The sequence below is a fragment of the Gossypium hirsutum genome, chromosome D05 (assembly GCF_007990345.1).
Source record: "Gossypium hirsutum isolate 1008001.06 chromosome D05, Gossypium_hirsutum_v2.1, whole genome shotgun sequence".
Classification (NCBI taxonomy): Eukaryota; Viridiplantae; Streptophyta; class Magnoliopsida; order Malvales; family Malvaceae; genus Gossypium; species Gossypium hirsutum.
In genome coordinates, this window is record NC_053441.1 from 4612134 (window position 1) to 4637098 (window position 24965).

General features: G+C 35.9%; 4 protein-coding genes across 5 annotated transcripts; 1 reads left to right on the forward strand and 3 right to left on the reverse strand.

The window, feature by feature from the left end:
* Window positions 1–251: 251 nt before the first annotated feature.
* Window positions 252–4348, forward strand: LOC107906878 (EIN3-binding F-box protein 1). Its single transcript, XM_016834012.2, has 2 exons — window positions 252–676; window positions 1616–4348. The coding sequence occupies exons 1-2, from the start codon at window positions 652–654 to the stop codon at window positions 3547–3549; spliced, it is 1959 nt and encodes a 652-aa protein (XP_016689501.2). The 5' UTR covers window positions 252–651; the 3' UTR covers window positions 3550–4348.
* Window positions 4349–5336: 988 nt separating this feature from the next.
* On the reverse strand, window positions 5337–9794 carry LOC107906877 (protein WVD2-like 5). 2 transcript variants are annotated; one of them, XM_016834011.2, is made up of 9 exons: window positions 9382–9794; window positions 8607–8844; window positions 8273–8515; window positions 8116–8156; window positions 7976–8044; window positions 7735–7831; window positions 7573–7644; window positions 7383–7493; window positions 5337–6279 (listed from the first exon to the last, which is right to left on the reverse strand). In XM_016834011.2, the coding sequence occupies exons 2-9, from the start codon at window positions 8838–8840 to the stop codon at window positions 5797–5799; spliced, it is 1350 nt and encodes a 449-aa protein (XP_016689500.1). In that variant the 5' UTR covers window positions 8841–8844; window positions 9382–9794; the 3' UTR covers window positions 5337–5796. The 2 variants fall into 2 exon arrangements, with proteins under 2 accessions (XP_016689500.1, XP_016689499.1); XM_016834010.2 differs by having other exon boundaries at window positions 7735–7834; window positions 9382–9793.
* Window positions 9795–10269: 475 nt separating this feature from the next.
* Window positions 10270–13868, reverse strand: LOC107906876 (G-type lectin S-receptor-like serine/threonine-protein kinase SD2-5). The gene is made up of 3 exons (XM_016834009.2): window positions 13657–13868; window positions 13348–13478; window positions 10270–12925 (listed from the first exon to the last, which is right to left on the reverse strand). The coding sequence occupies exon 3, from the start codon at window positions 12909–12911 to the stop codon at window positions 10434–10436; it is 2478 nt and encodes an 825-aa protein (XP_016689498.2). The 5' UTR covers window positions 12912–12925; window positions 13348–13478; window positions 13657–13868; the 3' UTR covers window positions 10270–10433.
* Window positions 13869–21564: 7696 nt separating this feature from the next.
* LOC107906875 (uncharacterized) lies at window positions 21565–24274 on the reverse strand. The gene is made up of 4 exons (XM_016834008.2): window positions 23570–24274; window positions 23344–23458; window positions 22981–23095; window positions 21565–22813 (listed from the first exon to the last, which is right to left on the reverse strand). Exons 1-4 carry the CDS (start codon window positions 23668–23670, stop codon window positions 21945–21947), a joined length of 1200 nt encoding a protein of 399 aa, XP_016689497.2. The 5' UTR covers window positions 23671–24274; the 3' UTR covers window positions 21565–21944.
* Window positions 24275–24965: the final 691 nt, after the last annotated feature.

The following is a 24965-nucleotide window of genomic DNA, read 5'->3' on the forward strand; positions in this document are numbered from 1 at the left end:
TTATGAAATGATAAAAAATTTAGCAACAATCTTTTTACTTGATATCAAAATTGGATTCGATTCATGGAAAATCCTCAACCTATCCCCAAATATATAGATTAAGAATAGCTTATTCCATTATAGGATTCAACAACCATAACGGAGTAATGTATAGATTAATTGAGTATCCAAACACATGGCGATAATGAAAGAAGGAAAAAAAAAATCAGCAATAAGCGGTAAGCGGTATTGAAAGTAGAAATGGTTGTAAGAGAGGAGAGAGAATATTGATTAAGAAGGAAACGGCAAAGCTTTCCACTTTCTCAGCTCAGATACATTGCATGTGGGTTATTTTAATGTGTATTGTCGCGTACCCAAATCTCTCTCCTATCATCATAAAAACCATCCCTTTTTTTCTCTTTGCTCATCTATCTTTTCCTTGCTCTTCCTCCACACTTTCTATTTTTCTTCTCTCTTTTTTTTTTACCCTATTTGATAGGGTTTTCATGTCCTTCTAGCTCCAATCCATCTCATGCATTCGTGTCTTCCAGCTACATACGTTGACGTTTTAGCCTTCTCCCTTGTCGGGTCTCTCTTTTTTCTCTCTTTGGAGGGTTTTTGGGCGGCTAACGGTGCAGATTTCACCTTCCGGGGTTTTTTTGAGCTGTACCCATGTCAAAGCTCTTTTCTTTTAGTGGTAATTTCTCCGTCTTTGCTAGTTTTTAGCTTCTTTTTTTTTTCTATGTGGGTATCTTTGATTTCGTTTTTGTTCAACTTGGTTTGTAGATCGGATATGATTAGGTTATACTTTATTTCAATATGGAAAAAGTTTGAGAACGTACATGGTAGCTTAGGGTACTGATCTTTGTTATTATCGTGAAATATCATTGATGATTTTTATAGCTTTTGATATACTCCCAATTTGATTTTTACGTAAGGGTCTTTCTTTGGTATTTGGTTGATTAGGTAAAGTTTGAATTTTGAGTCTTGGTTGTGAATTAGTCGGATTTAGGTTGATCAAGTGGAAGAACTCCAGTTGACTTTACGTTTTCTAGTTGCTGATTTTGTTTCTTTAAATACCCAAGTTCGTGAACTGGTTCTAGTTGTAGATCAGGCCGTGACCTGTCTAATTTATGGGAGATTTTGATGTTGCAGAGGAGCTACGTGTGTTTCTTACCTGGATCTATTTGTGGTTTTATGTATCTTTCATGTTGAGAACAATAGAGGGGTTTTGGTTGTAGATCTGGTCTATTCTGAAGGGATCAGCTAAGGTTTAAGGTTCAGATGGCTTTCTTTTTGGGTTGTAGGTTGATTTTTCTGAAATATATGGGTCTGTGGGACTATATTTGAGATGGATTTATGAGTTATAGGTTCAAAGCCCCATATAGTTCATGGATCTTGTGGGTTTGCATTTATGGGGCTTCATATGAACCACTGGAGTCGAAAGTTTGGCCTCTAAGAAAATATTCATGGGTTTCTTTTCATTTTCTTTGTTTTGTTCCAAATGATATTGGTAGAGATGTGGTTTTTGAAAGTTTTTATATGGTCAAACAACTTGATTTCTTAGCTGGATTTTCTTTTTATCGTCTTGTGTACTTCTGTGTTCTCATCGATGTTTTCTTATCTTGGTTTTCAGGAACTGATGATTTTTGCCCTGGGGGGTCGATCTACACAAACCCCAAGGAATCAAGTCTCTTTTTGTCCCTTGGACGTCATGTGGATGTATATTTTCCCTCTCGCAAGAGGTCCCGCATCAGTGCGCCTTTTGTTTTCTCTGGAGAGAGGTTTGAGAAGAAGAAATCATCAATTGAGGTTCTCCCTGATGAATGCTTATTCGAAATTTTGAGACGATTACCAGGGGGACAAGAGAGGAGTTCCTGCGCTTGTGTCTCCAGGCGTTGGCTTACAATTGTAAGCAACATCCGCAGCAATGAAATCAGTGACAACAAGACCACCCAAGCATTGGATCTTAACTATGAGAGCACAGATAAGAAGGGTGGAGATGTTTCTGAGGTTGAAGATGAGGATGTTGCAGGTGGATACCTCTCTAGGAGTTTGGAAGGGAAGAAAGCAACAGATGTTAGACTTGCTGCTATTGCTGTTGGAACTGCTGGTCGTGGAGGATTGGGCAAGCTCTTCATTCGAGGAAGCAATTCCAGTCGTGGAGTGACTGCTGTTGGCCTGAGGGCCATTTCTCGTGGATGTCCTTCTCTAAGGGTTCTTTCCTTGTGGAATTTGGCTACTGTTGGAGATGGCGGTCTTTGTGAGATTGCTGAGGGATGTCACCAGCTACAGAAGCTTGACCTTTGCCACTGTCCTGCTATTACTAATGAGTCTTTGCTTTCCCTTGCAAAGGGCTGCCCTGATTTGACTGATCTGACCATTGAAGGTTGTGCAAACATTGGAAATGAAGGTATCCAAGCAATAGCTCGCTGCTGTCCCAACCTAAAGTCTGTTTCGATCAAAGATTGCCCCCTCCTTGGAGACCAAGGAATTGCAAGCCTTTTGACTTCAGCCTCATATTCCCTCTCAAAATTAAAGCTTCAGGCCTTGAACATTACTGATGTCTCTCTAGCCGTTATTGGACACTATGGCAAGGCAGTGACTGACCTATCTCTCGCTAGCCTTCCAAATGTGACTGAGAAGGGCTTCTGGGTTATGGGTAATGGTCATGGGCTACAGAAATTGAAGTCTTTCACTGTTAAAGCCTGCCGTGGAGTGACAGATTTGGGACTTGAAGCTATTGGCAAGGGTTGCCCGAATTTGAAGCAGTTCTGCCTCGGCAAGTGTGCCTTCTTATCTGATAATGGGTTGGTGTCTTTTGCCAAAGCAGCAGGTTCACTAGAGAGCTTGGAACTGGAGGAGTGCCACAGGGTCACCCAATTTGGGTTTTTTGGTTCTCTTATTAACTGTGGTGCAAAGTTCAAAGCTATCTCTCTTATGAACTGCTTGGGGATCAAGGACCTAAATGTAGGATTGCCTCCTCTACCACCTTGTGAGTCCCTTCGATCACTGTCTATCCGTAACTGCCCTGGGTTTGGTGATGCTAGCTTGGCTGCGTTGGGGAAGTTGTGCCCTCAACTGCAGAATGTGGAGTTGAGTGGGCTTCATGGAATAACAGATGTTGGGTTTCTCCCATTGCTCGAGAGTTGTGAGGCCGGTTTGGTGAAGGTTAATCTCAGCGGTTGTCCCAATTTGGGTGACAAAGTTGTTTGTAAGATGGCTGATTTGCATGGTCGGACTCTAGAGATGCTGAATCTTGATGGATGCAAGATCAGTGATGCTGGCTTGGTTGCAATTGCAGAGAACTGTCGGTTGCTCAGTGATCTTGATGTCTCCAAGTGCACAATAACCGACTCTGGAATTGCAGCTCTTGCTTGTTCTAATCTGATCGATCTGCAGATCCTATCTGTGTCTGGTTGCAATCTGGTCTCCGACAAAAGCCTGCCATCACTTGGAAAATTGGGTCAGACCCTCTTGGGGTTAAATCTACAGCAGTGCAAGGCAATCAGTAGTGGTGCAGTTGACCTGCTAGTGGAGCAGCTATGGAGGTGTGATATCCTTTTCTAAACGATGTTGCAGTATGGGATTGTCAACAACTCGGGTTTTGACCCTGCGAGAAGCATCAGAATAGCCTTTGTTAGTATTAGCAGTTTGTGTAGTTTTTGGGTCCATCAGCTATGGGTCTTCCATTGTCTGGTACTCAGTCCCCTTTTCCAGGGAATACGGCCATTTTCCTTTTTTCTTTTTTGCAGGTCTCTTTACATCAGAGATCTGTTACCAGGTTTTGAATCCCAATAATGGTTGTTGGTTTCTTCATGGCCGGAGTTCCCTGAGAATATAGTTTCTGCTGGGTTCCGGATTTTAGGTAATCTTTTCTTCCTTCCTCGTAAAGGTTTTAGTCTGCTGGGTTTCTGGTGTTTTTGCTTAGCAATGTTCATTTCTGCTTGAGCTAAGCTTTTTGTTATTTGTTACTGTCTTTCGTCCATCATAGTTGGTTTTACCGAGTCTCCCACGTTTTTGAACTCAAATGTTCTACACGTGATGGTTGGGTCTTTTTCTTTTCTTACGGTGGCGGATTGAAGATCTCGAGTCATTGTAGTTATGGTTCGCTTTTGGCAGTTCGAAGTGTGGTGTCTAGCTTTCATGGGCTTTGGCCATGGCAGCAGTTTATGTAGTCTGCCATGACAACTCTTGGAGTTGTTTTTGTTTTATTTTTACCAAGCCCTAGTTTTGCTGGTTTCACTTGCTCTGAACTGCAGTTTGTAACCTTTCTGAACAATCTAAGGAGTAGCATTAAATCTGCCATTGGAGGTCATGCATGTATGTTTCTGTGCCATAATTAATAAAAGTGATCGAAGTTTATGTATGTAAAAGCTTGATATTAATCTGCTAATTTGACTGATCTATCTTCCTATAAATTCTGTTGTTTCTGAATGATCTTAACTTCATTTTCCTAGCATGTTAGAAGAAATAAATAAAAATTCTGAAGAAACTATTAATCTGTCTAGATGATCACAAGTCTACATTCAGCTACAGTAGATCAAAAAAAAAAATCTGGAGTTGTTGGAAAAAGCATCTTATAAAGTGGGAACATGATCTTTCTTTATCAGCTATAGTTCAGCATCTCACTTATATAAAGTTTGACTTTGTGGTTTCCAATTAGTGTATAATCACAAAAAAATCTATTTATATATGGTTAGCATTAGCCCGAATGCTACTGTGAAAGATAAGTTAAACGCAAAATATTTTCTCATTCGTCGTCTTATTGATCTGTCAAATCTTGTCACAAGAGAAAGAGAATAAAGGATTGCTCCTTCAGCTGGGCTTGATATGGGGGTCTTCAGTCATGTTCATACACAGCCATATATGGGGTCGAATAAAATTTTAATAATTAAAAAATTAAAGTCCTTTATATTCATATTTTAAGTATATTTTACAATATATTTAGATAAAAAAACATCTTTTATTAAGAAAATGAGATGAAATGGATCAAATGCTTAACTCAAAAAGTCTTGCTCCAAGACCTAGCCTGATTCGAGATAAGGTCACTTGTTCGACACCTAATCACTTCAAAGAAATTATGTAAAATTCACTACTTATTCCTATAAATTCCAGATAGACACTCTGAATGTCGGAGTTATGAGTGAACTATTAATTTATAACGCAATAATTGCAGCAAGTACGATATCAGACAAATGACTGACTTTGCAAATTAATTCGAACAAAGAGCCAAACATTGCTTGTATAATCCGGTAAAACCATACCGTTCCCCCAAAAGAAAATTAATAGGTTAATGACCTTCTGAAATTTTCAATCATAGTATACTATAAATAGTGCCCCCTGCCTCCCAGGCATGAAATGAAAGTCAGATTGATTGCAGCAGGTTGACTGATGCTCAGTCTGCAAAATAATGTAAGCATATTTACAACTTTAAAATGGACATAATTCACAAAACAAAGTTTCCATTCGGTTTGGACAAACCCCGATCGATCATGGATCCTCAAACAGCAACAGACTCCAAAATTTCCGAAAATTAGGAGGACAACTTGGTGAAGGAGGATTGACATACAGTGGTTCAAACAGGAAAGCAGGAATCCTAACTACAAGCCCAGCAACCTTTGCAAGTGACACACGAAACAACCAAAGCTGCTGAATATAGAAGGCAACGTTAACCCATGATGTAGAATTTTTCGTGCTTGATTCATTGATGATTTCAGTCTTTAGACATCTTTATTTACGCAAAATGAGGTCAAGAGCTTTGTATATGAACATCCGCTTCAAACCATTGCCTTGCCTGGTGCTTCGTGTAATCGGCTATTGTACCAAGTCCACATAACCTTGCTCTCCAACCATTGGCCCTCGATCTGTGTCAGCCTGACTTTCACCTGAATCAGCTCTAGAAACTGTCTCCTGCTGTTGGGATGGAGATAATTCCCCATTTGTCACATTAGATAAGGTGGCCTTCTCTTCTGTCACTTTAGATGACACTGAGGCTATCTTTCCCTCAGTAGTTGCTTTAGATACAGTTGATCCCTGATCGAGTGCCTTTGATGCATTTTCCTCATTTGTTGTACTGGACAAACTAGTCTTCTGAGAAGGCAGTTTGGGAAGAGATTTCCGTTGTGGCTTCTTTAAACGGACAGGGGAAATTACTTTGGCAGAGCTACCTGGATGTGCTTTCTCATCCAAACTTAGCCGGCCTAATTGGTGGCCACTATTGCTGTTACCATCAGAGTCCAAAGGAGTTGTGCTTTTTCTTCGACCAAGCTTTGGAGATTTAGCTCTTGTTGTTGGTAGCTGCATCCAGGCAATAGAAAAACGATCAATATTGCATATCCCGATAAATCCAATGCTCCCATATGAAACACAAAATGGAAATAAAGTTGAACCATGGTTAACATGTGTATCATCCAAAGCAATACATCAAATATATTATAGAATGATGAATCTCTCCACACACTCGGGAAAGGATAAATAAAGTGGTCTTTGAGATGAGGAATGGGCCAAAGCAACTTAAAGCAGTTCAATTCAAAGTTATACATTCAGAAGTTCAACCAAAACAGATAAATGTTGGTCGAAATAAAATCTCCTGTGACGATACTTAAAGTGAAGTTGGACTTCCTATAAAAGTAAATGCGTCAACAACTTTAAACATCGTGCAAAAACTAGGATTTTAGGATAATAAACGTTTGGCTACAATGTCTTAACATAAAGTGATATTACTTGGCACCATTTACAAGTAATGGGGACTGGTACAAGGTTGCTCCAAGGAGAGATGTGGCAACAACATGACATGGTCTAACAAGGATTGATTAATAGCAGCACAGTACCAATAAACAATGGAAAATATGGGGAAAAACATCTAAGTTAGCATCTTCCGACATAACATACAGAAAACTCAGCCCTTCAAGATCAACCTCATGACAGTAATATACCAATTTTATACTCGATGTCATTGAGAAAGGTTTTCGCTAATTACAACAACATTGATTTAACTGCTAACCAGTTCCAAGTTGTTACAAGCTATATGTATCAGCTCCAACTAACAATGACAATTGACATAGAAGACGTATGACTTGCAACTCGACAATCTAAAACAGCATTTTGCAGAAAAGAAAACAGCTCTTGTAGAATGATGAGCAGAGACGTGCAAGTGCCCGAACAACAAACGTATACGACTGGGAAAGGTGGCGAACCTAAAGATAAAACATTGAAAGTAACCTAGGCAGCGCCATGATCAGCATTTCAGCCCTACCCTTCCCCCCACCTCAACCCCAAAAGGAAAAGAAAAAAGAATCAAAGAATATGATAAACATGCCATTGTCATTAAACTTGAATTACAGCGAGAAATTTTCCTATGCTAATTTCTAGCATTTTGTACATCAGAACATTCAACTAACCTTCTTTATTTCCACCATAGGAGGTGAAGGTTCCTGATAGAAGCTTGGCATTGGCGTTGCTTTAAAGTTCAAACTCTTCCTAAACATCTTAATCTCAGCTTCTTGAGTTTCCTGGCAAAAATTTGAAATATTATTACGATAATAAGGAAATTATTCTGGACCATAAGTCATCACAATCACAAAATAATACCTTGGACTTAGCTTGCAAGTTGCTCTTTTCTATTTCCCTCGCATGAATCTTTTCCTCAAGTTTAGAGTAGAACTGCACAAAACATTGTTGGAGACTTAAAAGTTAAGTAAAAGCGCTGCAAGAATACACACTATAAATAAACAATATAAAATAAGCACCAACCTCTTTCCTTTTTTCAGCCCGTTCATCACACTTGAAACAGAATCCATATTTTGGAAGAGTACTAACCCTACGAGGTTTGGCATCAGTTGCAGTGGGGCTTCCATGAAGCAATTAAGGATAAACATAAACATGGTAAATTGAAGAACAGAAACCTATAGAGTGCAGTTTGAAGGAAACTCAAATAGAACCCATTTTAACCCACAATCCCAGTAACAAAAAGTTCAAACTAAAAAAAGGATACGAGGACTCTGAGTCTCCTTCAGATTTTGTAAGATGCCCTTTCTTCACAGGCTTGAGATTGGGTTTCTCCCTGTAAAACAATAGAACAGTTCAAAAAAAGGAACGAGAAGAAATTGAAACATATGCACAAGTAGCACATACGTGGTTCCTTCAGACAAGGCTACATCAGACTTTTCAGATTGCTGTCATAAGAAGATAGAGGAAAGGCAACGATCAGAAAGGCAGGAAAAGTTATTAAGAAAATAACAACAGAAAACGATCACAACAGGAAATGAGTAGTACTAGTATGAATTCTAACCTTAGATGCATTGGCTTGTCTTTCACTAAATGGTCTGTTTTTATGAGGCTGATTCAGACCTGAACTTGTAGCAACAGAACCAGCACTTGAAGCTATTAATGGCACATCTGCACTTTTTCCATCTTTGTTTTTCTTCACTAAAGCCGAAGAAACACTTCTAGGACTAGACAGCTTCTCATTCTTGGTCTTGCCTTGAACTTTCTGAGGTTTGGATTGCTTCATATTATCCTCTATTTCCCCTTCCTAAGAATACAGACACAGTCATGGATACAAAATCAGACTAATGGTAATTAATAAAAGCACTCAAACAAAATGTTCAGACTTACTATACTACCTCAGAATCAATCAATGCATTACTTTCAACGAAATCATCGGAGTCTTCTCCAGCTTCCCCAGTTCCTACATTGTCATTCATTCCATTCTGCAAATAAGTTTCGATGGTTTCCTCAACACTCCCATTCGCATTATCTGAACTACTATCATCCCCACACACCCGAAGTTGTGGATAAACACCATTCTGATGGGCAACTTTAAGCCCAACCGAAGACAAAATATTTTCTGAATCCATCACACTATGACAAAAATGAAACAAAGAAAATGGTAAGCCTATGCCCAAAGAATGCAAAAGGAAATCACGTTTTCACTGATTTAAAAAATTTTCAAACCGTAATGGCAATACAAATTTCAATATTTACTAATTTTTGTTGGTCTATGTCTATCCACGTATATCTATCCTAACATCAAGAGATAAATAGGGCTCCTTTTGGTTAAAGCTTTTGCTTTTCTCGATATATGTTTAGTTTTCTAGTAAGAGATAGCTACTCTATTCAAAAAAGAAAAGAGCCAAAAAACAGCAAATTAGATCTATATTTGCAGATAAACAGCAAGGGAAAAGTAAACTGAAAACTTGCTTTGAAATTTTTAAAAAGCGGAATCGAATCAGTCAAAAACCGAGTAATAGAAGAGCAAAGCACCAATGAGTACAAAGATCTCCAATGCCACCAAACAGCTATCACATTTCGCTTCACATGTATAGGAATCAAACAAACAAGAAATTCAAAAAAAAAAAAAAGAGAGAGAGAGAAAGTTTTACTGATTTTGCTTCTTACCTCGTAAAACGTGCGATAAATCAGAACTCCATGAAGCCGAGAAGAAGATCAATGCGAGAAATTAGTAAAATAAATCCAAAGGAAGCTGGGAACATAAACAGTAAAGATTAGAGGATCTAAGCACCTAAACAGGAAGATCTTCAAAATTATATTTGTTCAAAAATAAACTTCAAATTTATATTGAGTTAAAATTTAATTGGAATTTGAACTTCTGTTTTTTCCCCTCTTTTCTTGAAAGTTGTAGGAATTCTATTTCTTTCAAAGCTGAAAGTTGTTTCATACGATACGAGCGGCTTTCAAATCCATTTCCAGGTAACCCTCCCTTTCATGCGAAAATGACCACTCCCCCGGCAAAATACGGTTACCAAATACGTTTTTTTAACGACTAACAAAAACAATACGGTTTTCACTTTTCATACAGTTTCTTTTTTCTTTATTACCGGAATTTTGGAGAATTAGGGACTGTTAAGTAACTAAACACTATTCCCTCCCCCTTACTAGAAGATGTATTTTTTGGGTCACAAAATAAATATGTCGTAATTTAGATTGGACAAACGTTACACAAATTACAAATTTTAATTACAAAGTGTTTTTCGTTCTTTTGCTTTGGAAAAAAAATTATAATTTCTTAACTTTGAGGACACTTTAATAATTATAGTACAATTGATTACATCAGTTAAAAACCAATTAGTCAACCTCAGAGTAATTCGCTTTGCTTAATAAACTGATAATGCAGAAAACAGAAATGCTTTCAAGCCAAGTTGAGACAAGATAAAGAATTTTGGTTATGTTTGGTTTTTTTCAACCTCGTGTATCATTACTAATTTATAGATGACCTCATCGTTGAAAATTGCAATATTTTTAATAACCACCAAACTAGAAGAGTCGTAATCAAAACTAATAAGACTTAAAACTTGTATTAGCTAATAGCTGGTATTACAAAAAAATTTAGTAATAATCTAACGCCTATACAGGCCAGATGAGACGCTAAACATTATACATCATACAAATCTACGGAATAATTCCAGTAAACTCTCCTATTTAAGCCATTGTTATCTTGGACCAGAAAGCCGCACGGCTGAAAGATAAGCATCACTGTTGCAGTCTGATGGCCCCGAGGCGGAGGCGGAGGCGGAGGCCGAGGATGCGCCCTCTCCGCTCGTGGTCATCGATTTAAAGAAACTTGAATAAAGGCGAGATCCTAATGGAGAAGACATTGGTGGCTTTGTAACAGGGGAGAGACCCTCTAGCATTTGAACAACTTTGGTCATTGATGGCCTTAAGTGCATATCTTCTTGTATGCACCATAATGCAACTTTGATAGCAGTGTAAACTCTCTCATCTTCCCCTTCTATATTCAGCCTCGAATCGAGGATGTCTCTCAGCTTCCCTTCGTCTAACATCTTGAAAGCGTAGGATGGAAAATAAGATTTCTCTGAAGATTCTCCCGGATCGAAGTTTTTTCTTCCGCCGATGATTTCGAGCAGTAGCATACCGTAGCTGTAAACGTCGCTCTTCTCTGATATTGCGTAGTTTGTGATCCACTCAGGTGCAAGGTACCCTCTGGTTCCCCTTAGAGTGGTGAAAACATGGCTTTGCTCTCGAGTCATTAGCTTTGCCAAGCCAAAATCCGAGACTTTGGCTAGGAAGTGGTCGTCAAGCAATACATTTTCTGGCTTTATGTCGCAATGCACAATCTTTGCATCACAATCTTCATGGAGATAAGCTAGCCCTTTCGCCGTTCCTACTGCAATATTGAATCTTGTTCTCCAATCCAGCAAGGGTTCTTCTTCTCTGTTTCTTTTGAAGATCCGTTTATCTAAGGAACCATTGGCCATGTATTCGTAAGCAAGAAGTCGATAGCTTCCTTCGGCACAAAAGCCTTTCAATCTCACCAGGTGAACATGATGGATACTGCCAATAATACCGACTTCAGCTCGAAATTCTTTCTTTCCCTGCCCGATGCTTTCCAGTTTCTTCACAGCAATTTGAGTTCCGTCCGCAAGAATTCCTCGGTATACTGAACCAAATCCTCCATGCCCGAGCTTAACCGAGAAGTTATTTGTAGCAACCCGGAGGTCATTATAAGTGAACCGAGTAGGCATCCCAGTTAAACTCTCCAAGAAGATATCCTCTTCTGAAGAATCATCAGGAGATCCTGGAACTTTTTTCTTTTTCTTGTAGTATCGATATGACACAAAGAGTAAGCCCAAAATAACAAGAACCGTAGAAACTACTATAATCGCAACATATGGGAAGCTTTTGTTGCCGCCTCCATTCCCTACACCATTTGCATTGCTCGACATTTTGACAAAAGCAACTAAATTAGACGGCTGATTAGAGTTTTGGAAGCTGCCAACCTGGTCAAAAAGGAAACAGTTCCTTGAGCTGTTGTCATAGAACGCAACCATGCAAGAACAATTACTCATGCAGGACGCTTTGCAACCATCCATATTGGTTTTCGATGATGGAGAAACGTAGTCGAGTGCAAAATAATTGAGCCCAGTTCCGGCATCTACGAGGCTTACAGATTCCTTTCTCTCACCACAAGGAGAGGTAATACCTGTTTTACAGGAGCCCGAACCAAGCGCCGATGGACACTGGCACTTAGTCCTGTCCGAAGGTGCTGAACAAACAAAATATGGCTGACAAACTTCTGGTGTACCACAAGGGTCATCTGGAATCTTTATTGATGATGAAGCCCTTCCAGCATGGAGATTGAAGAAAGATATAACGCCATCATTTCCCAGCACTGCAATCCAAGTGGCATTTGCATCATTAGGGTCTGAGATTTTAAACTGCCACAACAAGACCTTGCTTTCATCAAACAAACTCCATGAATTTGTATCAATAGTTGCTAAAGTGACCTCTCCACCGTTTTTATTAATGTTTTTGCGCGTGTCTTTCCCCATGGACCAATATGGCTGCGGAGTCGAGTAACCGGCCGAAAGGATCATGTCGCCAGAGTTGATCTCGAGAATATAGCTTACGTTAGTAGAGCTAGGATCGCTTATAAGTTTCATTCCTTGTCTAAATTCTTGGTCCGAAATAAGGGTATCTGTGGGATGAGCAAAACTCTGCCACATTACTTTGCCATCATCCCCTTGCAAAACCAAATTTCCCGAATCCTGCAACACCATCGCAGAAACGCCTTTGCCACTGGTATTTGTCGTCCAAACAACATTCCCTCCTTTCTGTAATAACACGTTGCCGTTTTTGTCAAACACAAAGGGGTCAGAATTTGAAACAGGGGAGCCCCTGTTAGCGGTCCAGATTACTTTCGTAGTATCAATGTGCACGACAACTAGCAGAAACAATGTGACATCCGAGGTAGTTGTAAAGCCGAAACCAAATGCTGAGTTGTTAGAGACAAGAAACAACCCGTTATTGTCGATCCAATTCATTTGAGTGCCTTGAAAACCCGGATCAATCGACCCAGTACTTCGAATGCTAGCCGTACAGATTTCTGAGAGAAAAAGGCTAGACAGTGCAAAAAAGCCCAGGAAACGAATAAAATCCCCACTTTCCATTACAAAACTCCGAGCTGATAGTCAAAACAAAGAATCTTCTTAAAACAGAACAACAAGATAACCACCGAAAGACCCAAAAAGAAATGAAATGAAATGAAGAAAGACAAACAGGGTTTCTAGGCAAGCATAATTTCTGGGTTTCAGGAATTTAATCAATTAGGCTCCTCCCAAAACACTATTGGCAGATCTTTGGCACAAAGTGACAACATATTGCCTGGACCACAAAATTTTAGCCATAGAGGAAGCAGACTTGAAGATATAGACCCACGAAGCTAACTATACCTAGTCCTAGTCCTAGTCCTATTAGAAAAGAAGTTTGGATTTTAGAATACGAAGAGAAAAGAAAGCAAAACAATTCAGGGTGGGAAACCAGTTAATGGTTTTCACAGCACAAAAGGAAGAAAAAGAAAACTGATAAACTTCAAGCAAGACATACCTATGATAGGATCAAAAGAACGGAGCAGAATCAGGCAAGTTGACAAACTGATGGGCACTCCTCATTTGACCATGAAATGGAACGTACAAAAGGACCGGACCGACTAACTAGAACTGATGGATGCTCTTCACCTGGCCACGAAATGAAGCTTTTATTTGGATAAACACAGACAGTGGTAAAAAGAGAAGCAAATTCATAACTGTTCCCCAGTTTATACCAGCAACAATTATGAAGAAGATAAAGGTCAAAAGGGAGAGACTGAAGAGAGCATAGAACATGGGAATAAAAGGGCAGCTCTCTGCCTCTCACCTCATTTTTTGTTGGATGAAATTTGCATAAACAAGTGGATTTGTAAACATAGGTCTCTGGCTTTTTCCTAAATCTGTTTCTGCTTCTGTCATTGAGTTGAAGAGAGATCTGAGCTGCCTTTACATCCTTTTCAAGCTGTTCTTTTTTCTTTTATTATTATTATTATTTTGTGTTTTCTAGTGCTTTGTTCTTCCAAAGATGATATAGAAACCGTAAAAAGAGTATTTAGCTTTTTACATGGGGTGGGGTTTGGTTGATAGATCCAATAAATGCATGTAAGAAAATAAATTGCAGAAAATTGAGAATCCAATTTTTCTTTTTCCATGAAAAAAAGACGAAGAACCTGTCAAAAGTATTTGTGCAACAAAAACATAGGGTGGAACCCTGTTGGCTGGCTGTTCAAATTATAACACTACAAATAAGTATCCCAATTAACCAAAGTTCCCAACTTAAAAAACATTACTAAGAAATTGGCTGTTTTTTTTACCATTTTCCCCATATTGTCACAAAGCACTGCGAGTCTTTGTTTCATTTACAATATCATAGTAAGTTTTGAATATTAAATAGATTTCACTTTACTATATTGTATTTTAGTAAAATTTAAAAGACATGTGTTACTCTCTTAATATTAAAACATTGAATATAAATAGGGGTCTCGTATATTTGAGAGGGAAGAGGGGATGGGAACATTTGGTTGGTTTGATTGTATTTTGGGTTTATTAAATTGAATGATTAAAGGGTTGGGTGGTGACTGGTGAAGGAAGTTAAATGGCAATAGCCGATTGGGACATAATTTAATGCCATGTGGGAAGAAAAGTTAGGGGGAAAGGCGTCAAATGGTCAGAGTATTCTGTTTTTTCCCACCCAAAAAACTGATGCCCCTTGCTTTGGCGAAAAAAAACGTTAGCCAGGATGTCAACAAGGTGTGGGTCCCTAAACCCCTAAACTTCTTTCACCTCCAATCCAAACCCATCTTCCTATTCGGACTATTTACCGGAAAACTATTACATGTTCTCACCTATTATATTTTAGCTTCTCCATAAAAATAAATAAATAAATAATTTTTATACATTACATGAACGACCAAAACCGTCTCTCCATTAAAATTTCAGTTTCGAATGACTGAATTCGACCAAGACTTATTTAAATTACTGCATTCTAATTTTTAAAAAGTAATCAATTATTAAAGTGAACGAAATCTAGCCTTAATGTTCTTAGTCGAGTAACGTAAAAGCTACTCAATGACTATAATTAGGACGGTGCCATATGCCTACTGTTAAACTCAGAAGAACATAATTTCGAATTGGGATATATATATTTTGTAATTACTAATTACTGAAAAACAAAAATTTAAATTTATTGCCTGTAAATTAAATGTTAGTCCAAAAGAAAAAAGAAATTCAACAAATTAACCCCAACTGCAGCAGACTTTGTGGCTTTTGCTTGAATCAATGGACTTAATGCATATGGATAGGATTAGGAAGCAAATATTTGTAGGGCACTGCCTATGCCTCGTCAATTAGCACACATCACATGCAATTTAAATATAAATATAGGTTTGAAACTTTATTCCATTACAACTTGACATATTGTAATTGTCACATGACCAAAAGTTTACTATGTACTAAAAACGAATTTTATATATAATGATATCCAAATGAAAATTAAATAATAATAATAATAAAAGTCACTCAGAAAAAAAAATCATAAAGCCGTTTTATTGCTATAAACAAAAGGGGAAGCCGCCATGAAATTATTAGGTTAATTTATAACATTTTGGTGAGAAATTAGATTAAACCTAGGATTAACAAAAATGCAGTGAGACATAAAAACGAAGTGGAGTTAGGCGGAAAAGATCCTTTATAATTTAAGGATACCATCCATTGACATGGATGAAAATTATGAAGAAGATCAGCTCACAAATTTTAAAACAATTTTCTCGGTCGTTGCCTTGTTCAATTGTAAAACATATAAAACTTTTAAATAATTTAAAGGATGCGATATGAAGTTGTGGTTGGTTACTATGGAATTGAAAAATAAGAACCAATAATATGGTTTATTATATGCATTTTCCTACCTACTTTTAACCCAACCTTAATTTGTTTCTGCCTCTTCTACACGTCTCCCACTGGATTAAATTTCACAGAATTTAAATCATTCATTTTATTGTATTAAATATCACAACATATCGTCTTAAACACTAATTTACCTAATCTCTTGAAAACAGCAAAATCTTTCTGATGTATACAAGTTGCATTTTTTTTATCCAATTAATCTTGCTTTCAGCTTTTAATATATGTAATAGTCCCACTAAAAGTTGTGTTTGGAAATTGGCTAATAGTTACTGCATTGGCTGGTTTAATCAATTTATTATATTAATTAATTATTTAAAAATATTTGGTAAAATTTAGTTTATAATTAAAAGTTGATATGGGTAAAATGTCAAATAAGGGCGTGACATATTTTATTGTTAAGTATTTATTTGTTTATAATACTTTTAGTTTTTATTGGATGAAATTATTGAAATAAAACACTATTACCAAGAAATTAAAACATTGATTGTGTAAATTAATTAGTGAGTATTTTTAAATATTTAAATAAATAAATTTCTTAAGTTCCTTATTTGTAAATATTAACCTTATGGAAATTGATAAATATTAATAATGTTTCAATGTAATCGTAAACTATATTCTTGATGATAATTATGTCATGTTCATATTATATAAATTAGTTATAATTAAGTTTTAGAGCATGTGATAAAATGAGCAATTTTCGTGCAAGCATGATAAGATATGTCATTCCATATATCTCATTCACAATCAGCTATGAAAAAAGTTATTCATCCCAACCTTTTTCTTTTTTGGAGGTTTTAACTCAATACATTTTTACAAACCTCCGTTTACCAAACACTATAATTAAATGATTTGACTACTCAATCTTCTATTTGTGCCCAAATCAACTATAAAAAAAAACTCAAAACTCCATCTACCAAACGCTCCATAACTTTAATATTTTAACTGTTTCTAATTGAGACTTGAAAAAAAAAGGATTTATTTCTATTTGTTTTTCAAAATTGCATCGCATTATATATGCATGTGGAGGGGAATATAATGGAAGCCATTTAGAGCTTTCGATTGTGCTAAAAATATATTAATTGATGTCAGAGAGATAACCATAAATGTTAGTGCCAACTATGTATTAAACAATATATATTTAGAGCTCATTTAATCAACACATTAACGAATTACAATTAATAATGGGACCCCAATACTGTACTCGCCGGTTGCCGTACCCCGTCGTATCTTCCATATGATAACTCCATCTGAAATACAATGGGGGCGATTTTCACTTTTGCGCTGCTAATTATTAATCATTTTAATACCGTCTAATATTCCACTGCTATTCATTCAAATCATTATTTGCTAAATTTCGTTCCTGCTCTTATAATACTATTATTTCTCACCATGTTTTAATATATAAGTTAATAATAAATTAATTTTAATTAATATTTATTAACCATCTATATAGCTTGTTTTTGAAAAATATGAAAAAAAAACTGTTTATTTTGAAAGAATCTTATTTTTTTACAAGAATTTTTACTTATATTTTTAATTTCAAGTTTAAATCTGCATTAACTACTTTTTATTTTATGTCTAACGATTATAATATATATGTAGTGAATAACCCATTTCATTGAGAGTAACCAATTGAATCATTAATGTTTATTTTTTTTTGTCCAATTCGGCTCTTATTCTTTTTTGGCTAAGTTTAGTTATTTGTCTTTTTAAAAATAGTTAAATGCTTTTTTTTATATATAAAAATGCTTACTAAAGAATTAAACTTTTAACGATGTTAGCATGATAATCTACATGATAATTTTTGTATGGCACACTCATATTTATTAAAAATTATCATAAAAATTAACTTATACTCTAACTACAATAGTAATGTTAATTGTTTATCACGTTCTCAACTTAAATTTTATTATAATAATTTTTTATTGATTTATTACATATAAAAAATATTCTAATAAAAATATTAACTTAATTTGTAAAGGAAATTTAAATAATTTCATAATTTTTTCATCGTAAAACTAATATATTTTTATAAACTTAAAATACTTCCTTTTTAAAAAAATTGATTTCTTTAACCACAAAGAACTAGCCGTATTAATGAGACTGAGAATAAAAGTGAAAAGTTTTCCATTGACATAGGCTGGCTGTCTGCAAAAATGAATACATTAGGGTAGCTTGCCACCGATGGGGATTTTGCATGGACATATACAAGGATGTTGATACTATGTCTCGAATCTCGAAGGATGATCAATGTAGCCACACGGCAAATAAACATCATTTCATGGGTTTCTCACATGGACATACAGCTCGCATCTTCCAACCAATCTTAATTTTGGGTTTTCCTTGGATTTAGACATCAACTCGGGACTGGAAACACAGCAGCTGCTTTAAGTTGAGTTGCATGGGTTTTTGTCTTTTGCAGAGTTTAAGGTTAAAAATGCGTCATATATCACATGCACTCAGCTGATCGTGCATGTATACGGCAGCTTGTTGGGAATCCAATAAATTACAGTCCAATAACGGCATATTAAAAGTAAGTTACGGTGAAGAGTCAGGTTAATCAGTATAAACACCAATTAAGGAGGATGACTAAATAACTGGTTTTTCGAGATCGAAATATGATTTTTTATTCATTTTTAAAATCGAAATCCAATTATTTATTGTTTATTTTATTTTATTTATTATGGACATGCAAATCTTTGACAACTCCTTTCTCAAGATTTTACAACCAGTCAATCATCGAGAGAAAAAGTCTTCGAAAACCGGAGAGAAACATAGCACGTGAATAATCTCTCTTTAATTTATATTTATAACCACCATGAAAATCCTTCTAGAATCTCAAATGAAGTTATACATAATTACTCGTTGAATCATTTTATTTCTTTTTCTTTATCTGTTAATTTACATTCAAAACGAAAGGTTGATTGAATAATACAGCATTATGATTTTGTTGTAATTTCAATATTTAGTTTTGAGTAACACAAAAATTCCGTACCTCCGGAAATATATTTTCCATTTAAATTAAAACAAAAATTGCATGGATCACGGTCGTGTCAAAATGACATCACATCTTGATCTAGAAAACTTTTAATGTAATTCAAACTAACAATGGCCCCAGTTATAATTTTAAATCATCAGCACAACTAAAATAAGGATCATATATCCGCATAAAATATTCAATAGATGCAGAGCTAGTAGCGTTGAACCAGGCATGATTAGAAGGTCATACCGTTGGGGACTGACGCTGATGGTAAAGATATTGTTTTACTTGTCTTCAAAGAAAAGACTTTTACCCCTCTTTTTTCCGTAGTGGATGTGTTTGAAAAAAATAAAATGGAGATGGTACCATCAAAAAAGTTATTGCATAAAAATAAGCATTAGGTAACCTTTTGAAACTTTCAAGTTTCAACTGATAGGATTATAAGGGTCCAGTTAACAAACTATTAGCACTAATTAACCCGGTTCTATAATAGTGATCATCATAATGATCATATATATATGTATATGTGTGTTGAATTTTGGTGTCAATTAGGCAAGAAAAATGTTAGTGGAACATCGTCTCAAATAGTTTACCTTTTGTTTTCAATTGAAAATGCTCTACTTTTATGATATGTTTGTTTAACTGAAAATAGTGCCCGAAAAATAATTTATTTTTTTTTAAAAAGTTAATATTTTTTTGTGTTTGGATGAATATGTGTAAAATATTTTCTGTTGTTTGACAGATTTCTTAAAAATATTTCATAAAACTGTTTTTAATGAAACATACATTTGAGATTTTCTTATGTTGTTTTCATTGTTTAATTGAGTTTATTTTATATCTATAAATTTATATTTTACATTGTTTACGTTCATTACCACGTCATTTTTTAGTTATATGACTACTACGTAAGTATTTGTTTTAGTTAAAAACGTGACATCAATAAAATTGACAAAAAAATATAACAATGTCAACAATTGGACTTGATTTTTAAATATGAAAAGTAAACAGACTAAATTCTTAAAAATAAAAGTACAGAAACTAAATTAAATTTTTTTGAAGAGTACATAGTAAAGAATATTATTTAAAATTATTATTTTTAAAAATTATTATTAAAATAAAATTAAAATATTAAATAATTTATTAAAATAATAAATTATAATAATTTATTATATGACTAAATATTGAAAAATATAATATTTTATATTAATATTTTAATAATTTTAAATATTTTTAAAAGAAAAAATAAAATTTATTATCAATATAATAGTAAACTTAATTTAGGTCATTTTAAAGAAAAACTTAATTTATGTTGATCTATAAGTATTTTTTATTAACCAAACTATTTTACAATGGAGAAAATAATTTGAAACCTCTTCCATTAAGTCGAATTTGTTTGAGGTGTGGCCCAATGATTGAAAACACCCAGATCTACTAACTTTTACTTATGATTTTTTTGCAAAGCCCAATGATTGAAGCACGTGACCGCAAGGTATCATTTGCGGAACTTAAAGTAAACATTTTCTTGAAGGCACGTGGATTCATCGTCAAACAAGGCTTAGCTTCTCAGTTGAATTGGTTACAAAAAGACTAAACCGTGATTCGTGAAAGGATATATGTTTTGATTGTAGTTAGTTTAACTCACGGGTCGGATTCGCTGTCCGTGTTTGACGTGGCAATTCTCGACAGGCTTTATCAACTTCGCCTCTAATGAAAACTAGACAAGTAAGCCAAAAAAACACTACATCACGTGTCTACAAGACGGATTTATTTTCTTTCTTGACCGGCGACTGCGGATTGATTGATTTTTAATTATAATAGCTTTTTTCTTTCCTCCCCCCCTACTCTCCAGACTCTGATACTATACTTAAATGTGTCGAATATGAATACCTGACACGGATACAATATTTGGTAAAAAAGAAATGATCATACATAGACCAGCAAATTATGAAGATGTCCCCTCTACCAGCACCAACTCAGAACTGGATCAAACATGTTCCATCAGAAATAAGGGAGTCAAATGCATGAGTCTTCTGAACCAAGTGTCCTCTGAATAAAGAGGCAAAGCAGGGAAATAAATAGCACTTTCCTTTGATGACATGCGAGACACTCAAAATCTACCTGTTGAACTCCCAGCAAATCCCACTAAGGAAGTTTGATCTTTACTCAAAGGTTTAATCTTTGATCAACAGTTACTCTCATGAAAAAAATAAAGAAGCAAAAAGGTGGCAAATTTTAACTTGAAAGATGCCCAAGGTTCCTAATTGCAGACTCACATAGATTAAGCGACAAGAGTCGGTCGTTTTAAACCATGATGTCGAGAGAACCTCTGTTCCTAAACTTTTTAAACACAAATTTAGATAAACAGAAAGGTTCATATTCTCCACCACATTCAAGGTTTTTAAACTTGAAACCAAGAAAAAAAGATTAGAATCTGACCCCACCATTGGCAGCAGACGGTACACATCCTTCACAAGCAGTAGCCACAAACCCACTACTTAATCCAAAGAAAAGGCAAAAGCAGTGCTCATCAGTCATCCATTCATGATTTCGAGCCTTCCTAATTAGACCAAGTATAAAGGGTCCACATAACAGTCATCAAGAATATTGACCCCAAAATAATACTGGTTAGATTTTTGAACAGAGACCTTTGTCTCCTACTCATACAAACACTTTTTTCTTCAGATTTACATTTATTAGCATTTGGCCTACTTCTTAATCAAATAAAATCAGGCATGTTGGCCACTGATAAGATTTTGCTTCTGCTAATAGATAAGTTTAAGAACTGGTGTTTAGAGAAAAAGAGCCACTTTTCCTCCAGGATAATATTAAAAGTCGACGTGTCACAACCACAACTAAGCAGAATTGATCACACAAATATTCTTATTCTTTTCAGTTAACTGTTTTCAAGGGTGTGATTTTGCCGTATATATCATGGAGCAGACAGATGGAAAGACATATCAAAAGTGAACATGATGGGTATATCTCTACAAGCAGCAACATGGAAGACAACATTCTTTGTACGTTGCAGTTTCAAGAGTCTTGTCGGTCAGTTTGTTGGTGATTCCTTCATTTAACTCAACTCATTCAATATTTGCAACTTACATTCTTGCAACATTTTAACACACTGCTCATTAACATATAACTTCAACTACAAAAAGATGGCGAAAAAAAAAGGGAAAAGAGCTTCAGCAGATCATACTCACCAAGACAATGTCAATGGTCTAAAGGACACTCTAGGATCCTACACGCTTCATTCTTCCAGTTAATTCGCTGCAAGGAAGCTTTGGTGACAAACAAAATTGCTGATCGACTGGTGGACCATAAATTGTCTTTCGCTTGCTCAATGTTGCATCTACATCCATATGTCCACCTTCAAGATTCCGTTCGTTTGAATACGGGTTCAAGGGGGCATCTCTGTTGCTCCGGGGTAAGGAAGATAAACTTTTACCAATTGGGGGTGTCAGATAACTGAACTTGTTCCACTCTAGAAAGGTGGAATCGGTGTTTTTAATTTCCTTGTGCCTACTGTTTCCAGCACTCAGGCAAGGTGTTGAGAGAGGGCCCAGCCGCAGTGATAGGTCACAGGGAATTTCATGTGGGTTGTTAGAAGTATTTCTAACATCTGTTTGGTTCATCTTATTTGAGGAGTCCACATCAGGAGAGAAGAGACTATGAATGACACCCATCATGGCAGGCTCTACTGTGTTAGAAAATGACTTTGGTGAGATTCCATAACCATGCCGCTGTTCTTCAACTTTAAGGTGGTTTCCATAGAAAAGAGGATAAACTGAATAGGTATTTGGAGGATGCTTCTCTACATTACTAGCAAGAGGACTATTGTTTGATGCAAAAGAAAACTTGTCAGTGCCACGGTTACCGTTCTGAGCAATGTGTTTCTGAGCTTCAGAGCCCATATCCGTCATGTTCACGGTTGTGTGTTTTAGGAAGCTGGAATAACTAGCCATGCAATGTGAATTAGTTATGAGATTTCCTTGAGTAGTGCCCTCTGCTTTTTGAGCACCCGGGTTAAGATAAGATCTTGGACTACAATTCCGTTGGCTCCGCAAAGTCCTTCTCGCAGTGCAGCCCAAATTAAGAGCAGCTAACCAACAATAAATAAATCACATATCAGGAAAAAGGTACAATTTCTGAAGCAAGTGATGTTCATGATTGAAGTCATAAATTACCCCATAAGCAACAAAGAACCAATTGTAAATATGCATATTTGGACTCAAACAGGGGAAATTAGTCACAAAAGTGAAAGGGTACCTTCAATACAAGGTTGAAGAAGCTCTCCAGTTTCAGTACTCTCATCACGTCTAATGATTGTGTTAATGGCATCATTTGTTCGATCCCAGAGGGTTTTAATGTCCATGTACTCAGCCTATGCAATAAGACAGATAAACAAAACCAATCTCATCCCCTCCCCTAAAGAAAAATAGTAATATGACATGTTTGGTTGGCTTCCTAAATATACAGCTAACTTGAAGGTGACATATTATGAACGTTTTAACTCATCAATTAGCAAAACAACAGAAAATATCATGATCAAGGCTTGTCCTTTTCATTTAAAACTTAACATAGCAGAGCATAGGAGGATATAAACAGTGGCCAAAAGGTGAAAAAATTTACCTCAGAATTGGCTTTGGAATACATAATTTCTTCTGCTTTTAAGACAACAACAGGGAGCTTCTCTTGCCATTCCTTGTTCTTCTTTGTTGCTGAGCTATGAATCTCATTTACAACTCTAAAGAAATCAAATGCATACATATAACACAAAAAAACAAGTCACAAACGAAGTCTACAGAGCAGAAATACATTTAAATGAAAGAAAAACAAAGTAAGAGAGGGGAAAGACCTGAAAATTTCCTGAATGAGAGAACCCCTCATGGGTTGGTGTCTATCACTGTGCCAAGCTCTTCTCTCACAGACATAAGGTCTTGGACCAGGTCTAAGCATCTTCAATGATGAAGCAGAGAGAAAGAAGAATAAAAAAGAAACCCTTGGCTTCTTCGAAGAGAAGTAAAACAAAGGCTTTGCCAAGTCGGGCTGTATAGAAAAACTTGTTGGTAGCTCAACTCAAGCTCATGCTTTTTGGTTTTCCTTTTTCATTCACTGACCCCCAAAGCAAAATGCAGTACTGTAGCAACCAAAAACAATAGCAGTGAAGGAAAGAGAGAGAAATAAAAGAGACTGGGAGAGGGCTTCCTTTTTTTTCTTTTTTTCTCTCGTCTGTCACAAACTCAATCATTTCAAGGAGGGTTTAATTGATGAGTCTTGGTGTGTCCCCCACTCATCCACATGCCTGCTTCCCCCAGCCCCAAGAGTCTCTCTCTCTCTTTCTTTCTTTCTTCCTTTTTTTATTTTTTTTATAAATTACTTTCTAATTGTTTTTTTTTTAATTTGGCTCCTTTTTACTATATCTGCTTGTCCTGACTATACATACAAATACAATGGTAGTGGTAGGGGGGGGTAGTAGAATTGATAAACATTGTCACTGTCGGTGGCATATATCTATGTAACCCCAACCTCTTGCACCCTTTGTCCTCCCTCTGCAAATATTTGCCTATCAACAGTCTGGCAAAATTTCCATCACAATTCACACGCCCTCAACACCAAAAAGATGGTGGCCTGCCCCTGGAGTCTGGACCCATACTTAACCCTGCAAACATGCCTGCCCATTGTCGTGCCTCATGCTAGGCTTTGACCCCCGCTCACTTCACCTAATCCATACAAAGTATGTAATTAACATGATATCCTTTTTGAGATAGAAATCTAGAACATTTCATGCCACTCAAACAATGATCACGTGTTTTCAGTCTCACCTTGCATACTTTTAACCTTTCTTGAGGTTTATAAATATAAATGGAAGTAACATGCGCCGGCAGACTTAACCATCAAAATATGCTGGTGAAAATCTTTAAAGAAACTTTATTCACTAAGGGCACCCACCTTCCACTATAGTATTAACTATCATATTCATTTATGCTTTTCTTGGCAAACCAAAACTTTCAACCGGATAATTAAATTAAGGGCACTGTACCCTTCAACAACTTTATACTCAAATTATATTACTCATACATACATACATACATTATATATCTTGACATACTTATATATATATTCAAGGGTTTTTTACAAAATTATTATAAAAAAATAAAAAAATAATCAAAATATTATAACTTTTTTTATTTACCAAAATATTATAATTTTTTTTATTTATCAAAATATACCAAAAAAACAAAAAACAGAAA

What these genes read in the sequence shown, in the direction of transcription:
- LOC107906877 (XM_016834010.2), bottom strand. Translation starts at nt 8,840, where the DNA reads ATGGATTCAGAAAATATTTTGTCTTCGGTTGGGCTTAAAGTTGCCCAT. An exon ending in ATGCATTGATTGATTCTGAG is followed by an intron (nt 8,516 to 8,606) that starts GTAGTATAGTAA and finishes CTGTATTCTTAG; the next exon opens with GAAGGGGAAATAGAGGATAA. An exon ending in ACTTGCAAGCTAAGTCCAAG is followed by an intron (nt 7,494 to 7,572) that starts GTATTATTTTGT and finishes AATTTTTGCCAG; the next exon opens with GAAACTCAAGAAGCTGAGAT.
- LOC107906878 (XM_016834012.2), top strand. Translation starts at nt 652, where the DNA reads ATGTCAAAGCTCTTTTCTTTTAGTG. An exon ending in AAAGCTCTTTTCTTTTAGTG is followed by an intron (nt 677 to 1,615) that starts GTAATTTCTCCG and finishes CTTGGTTTTCAG; the next exon opens with GAACTGATGATTTTTGCCCT.
- LOC107906875 (XM_016834008.2), bottom strand. Translation starts at nt 23,670, where the DNA reads ATGCTTAGACCTGGTCCAAGACCTTATGTCTGTGAGAGAAGAGCTTGG. An exon ending in CTCATTCAGGAAATTTTCAG is followed by an intron (nt 23,459 to 23,569) that starts GTCTTTCCCCTC and finishes TGATTTCTTTAG; the next exon opens with AGTTGTAAATGAGATTCATA. An exon ending in ATTCCAAAGCCAATTCTGAG is followed by an intron (nt 23,096 to 23,343) that starts GTAAATTTTTTC and finishes CTTATTGCATAG; the next exon opens with GCTGAGTACATGGACATTAA.
- LOC107906876 (XM_016834009.2), bottom strand. Translation starts at nt 12,911, where the DNA reads ATGGAAAGTGGGGATTTTATTCGTTTCCTGGGCTTTTTTGCACTGTCT.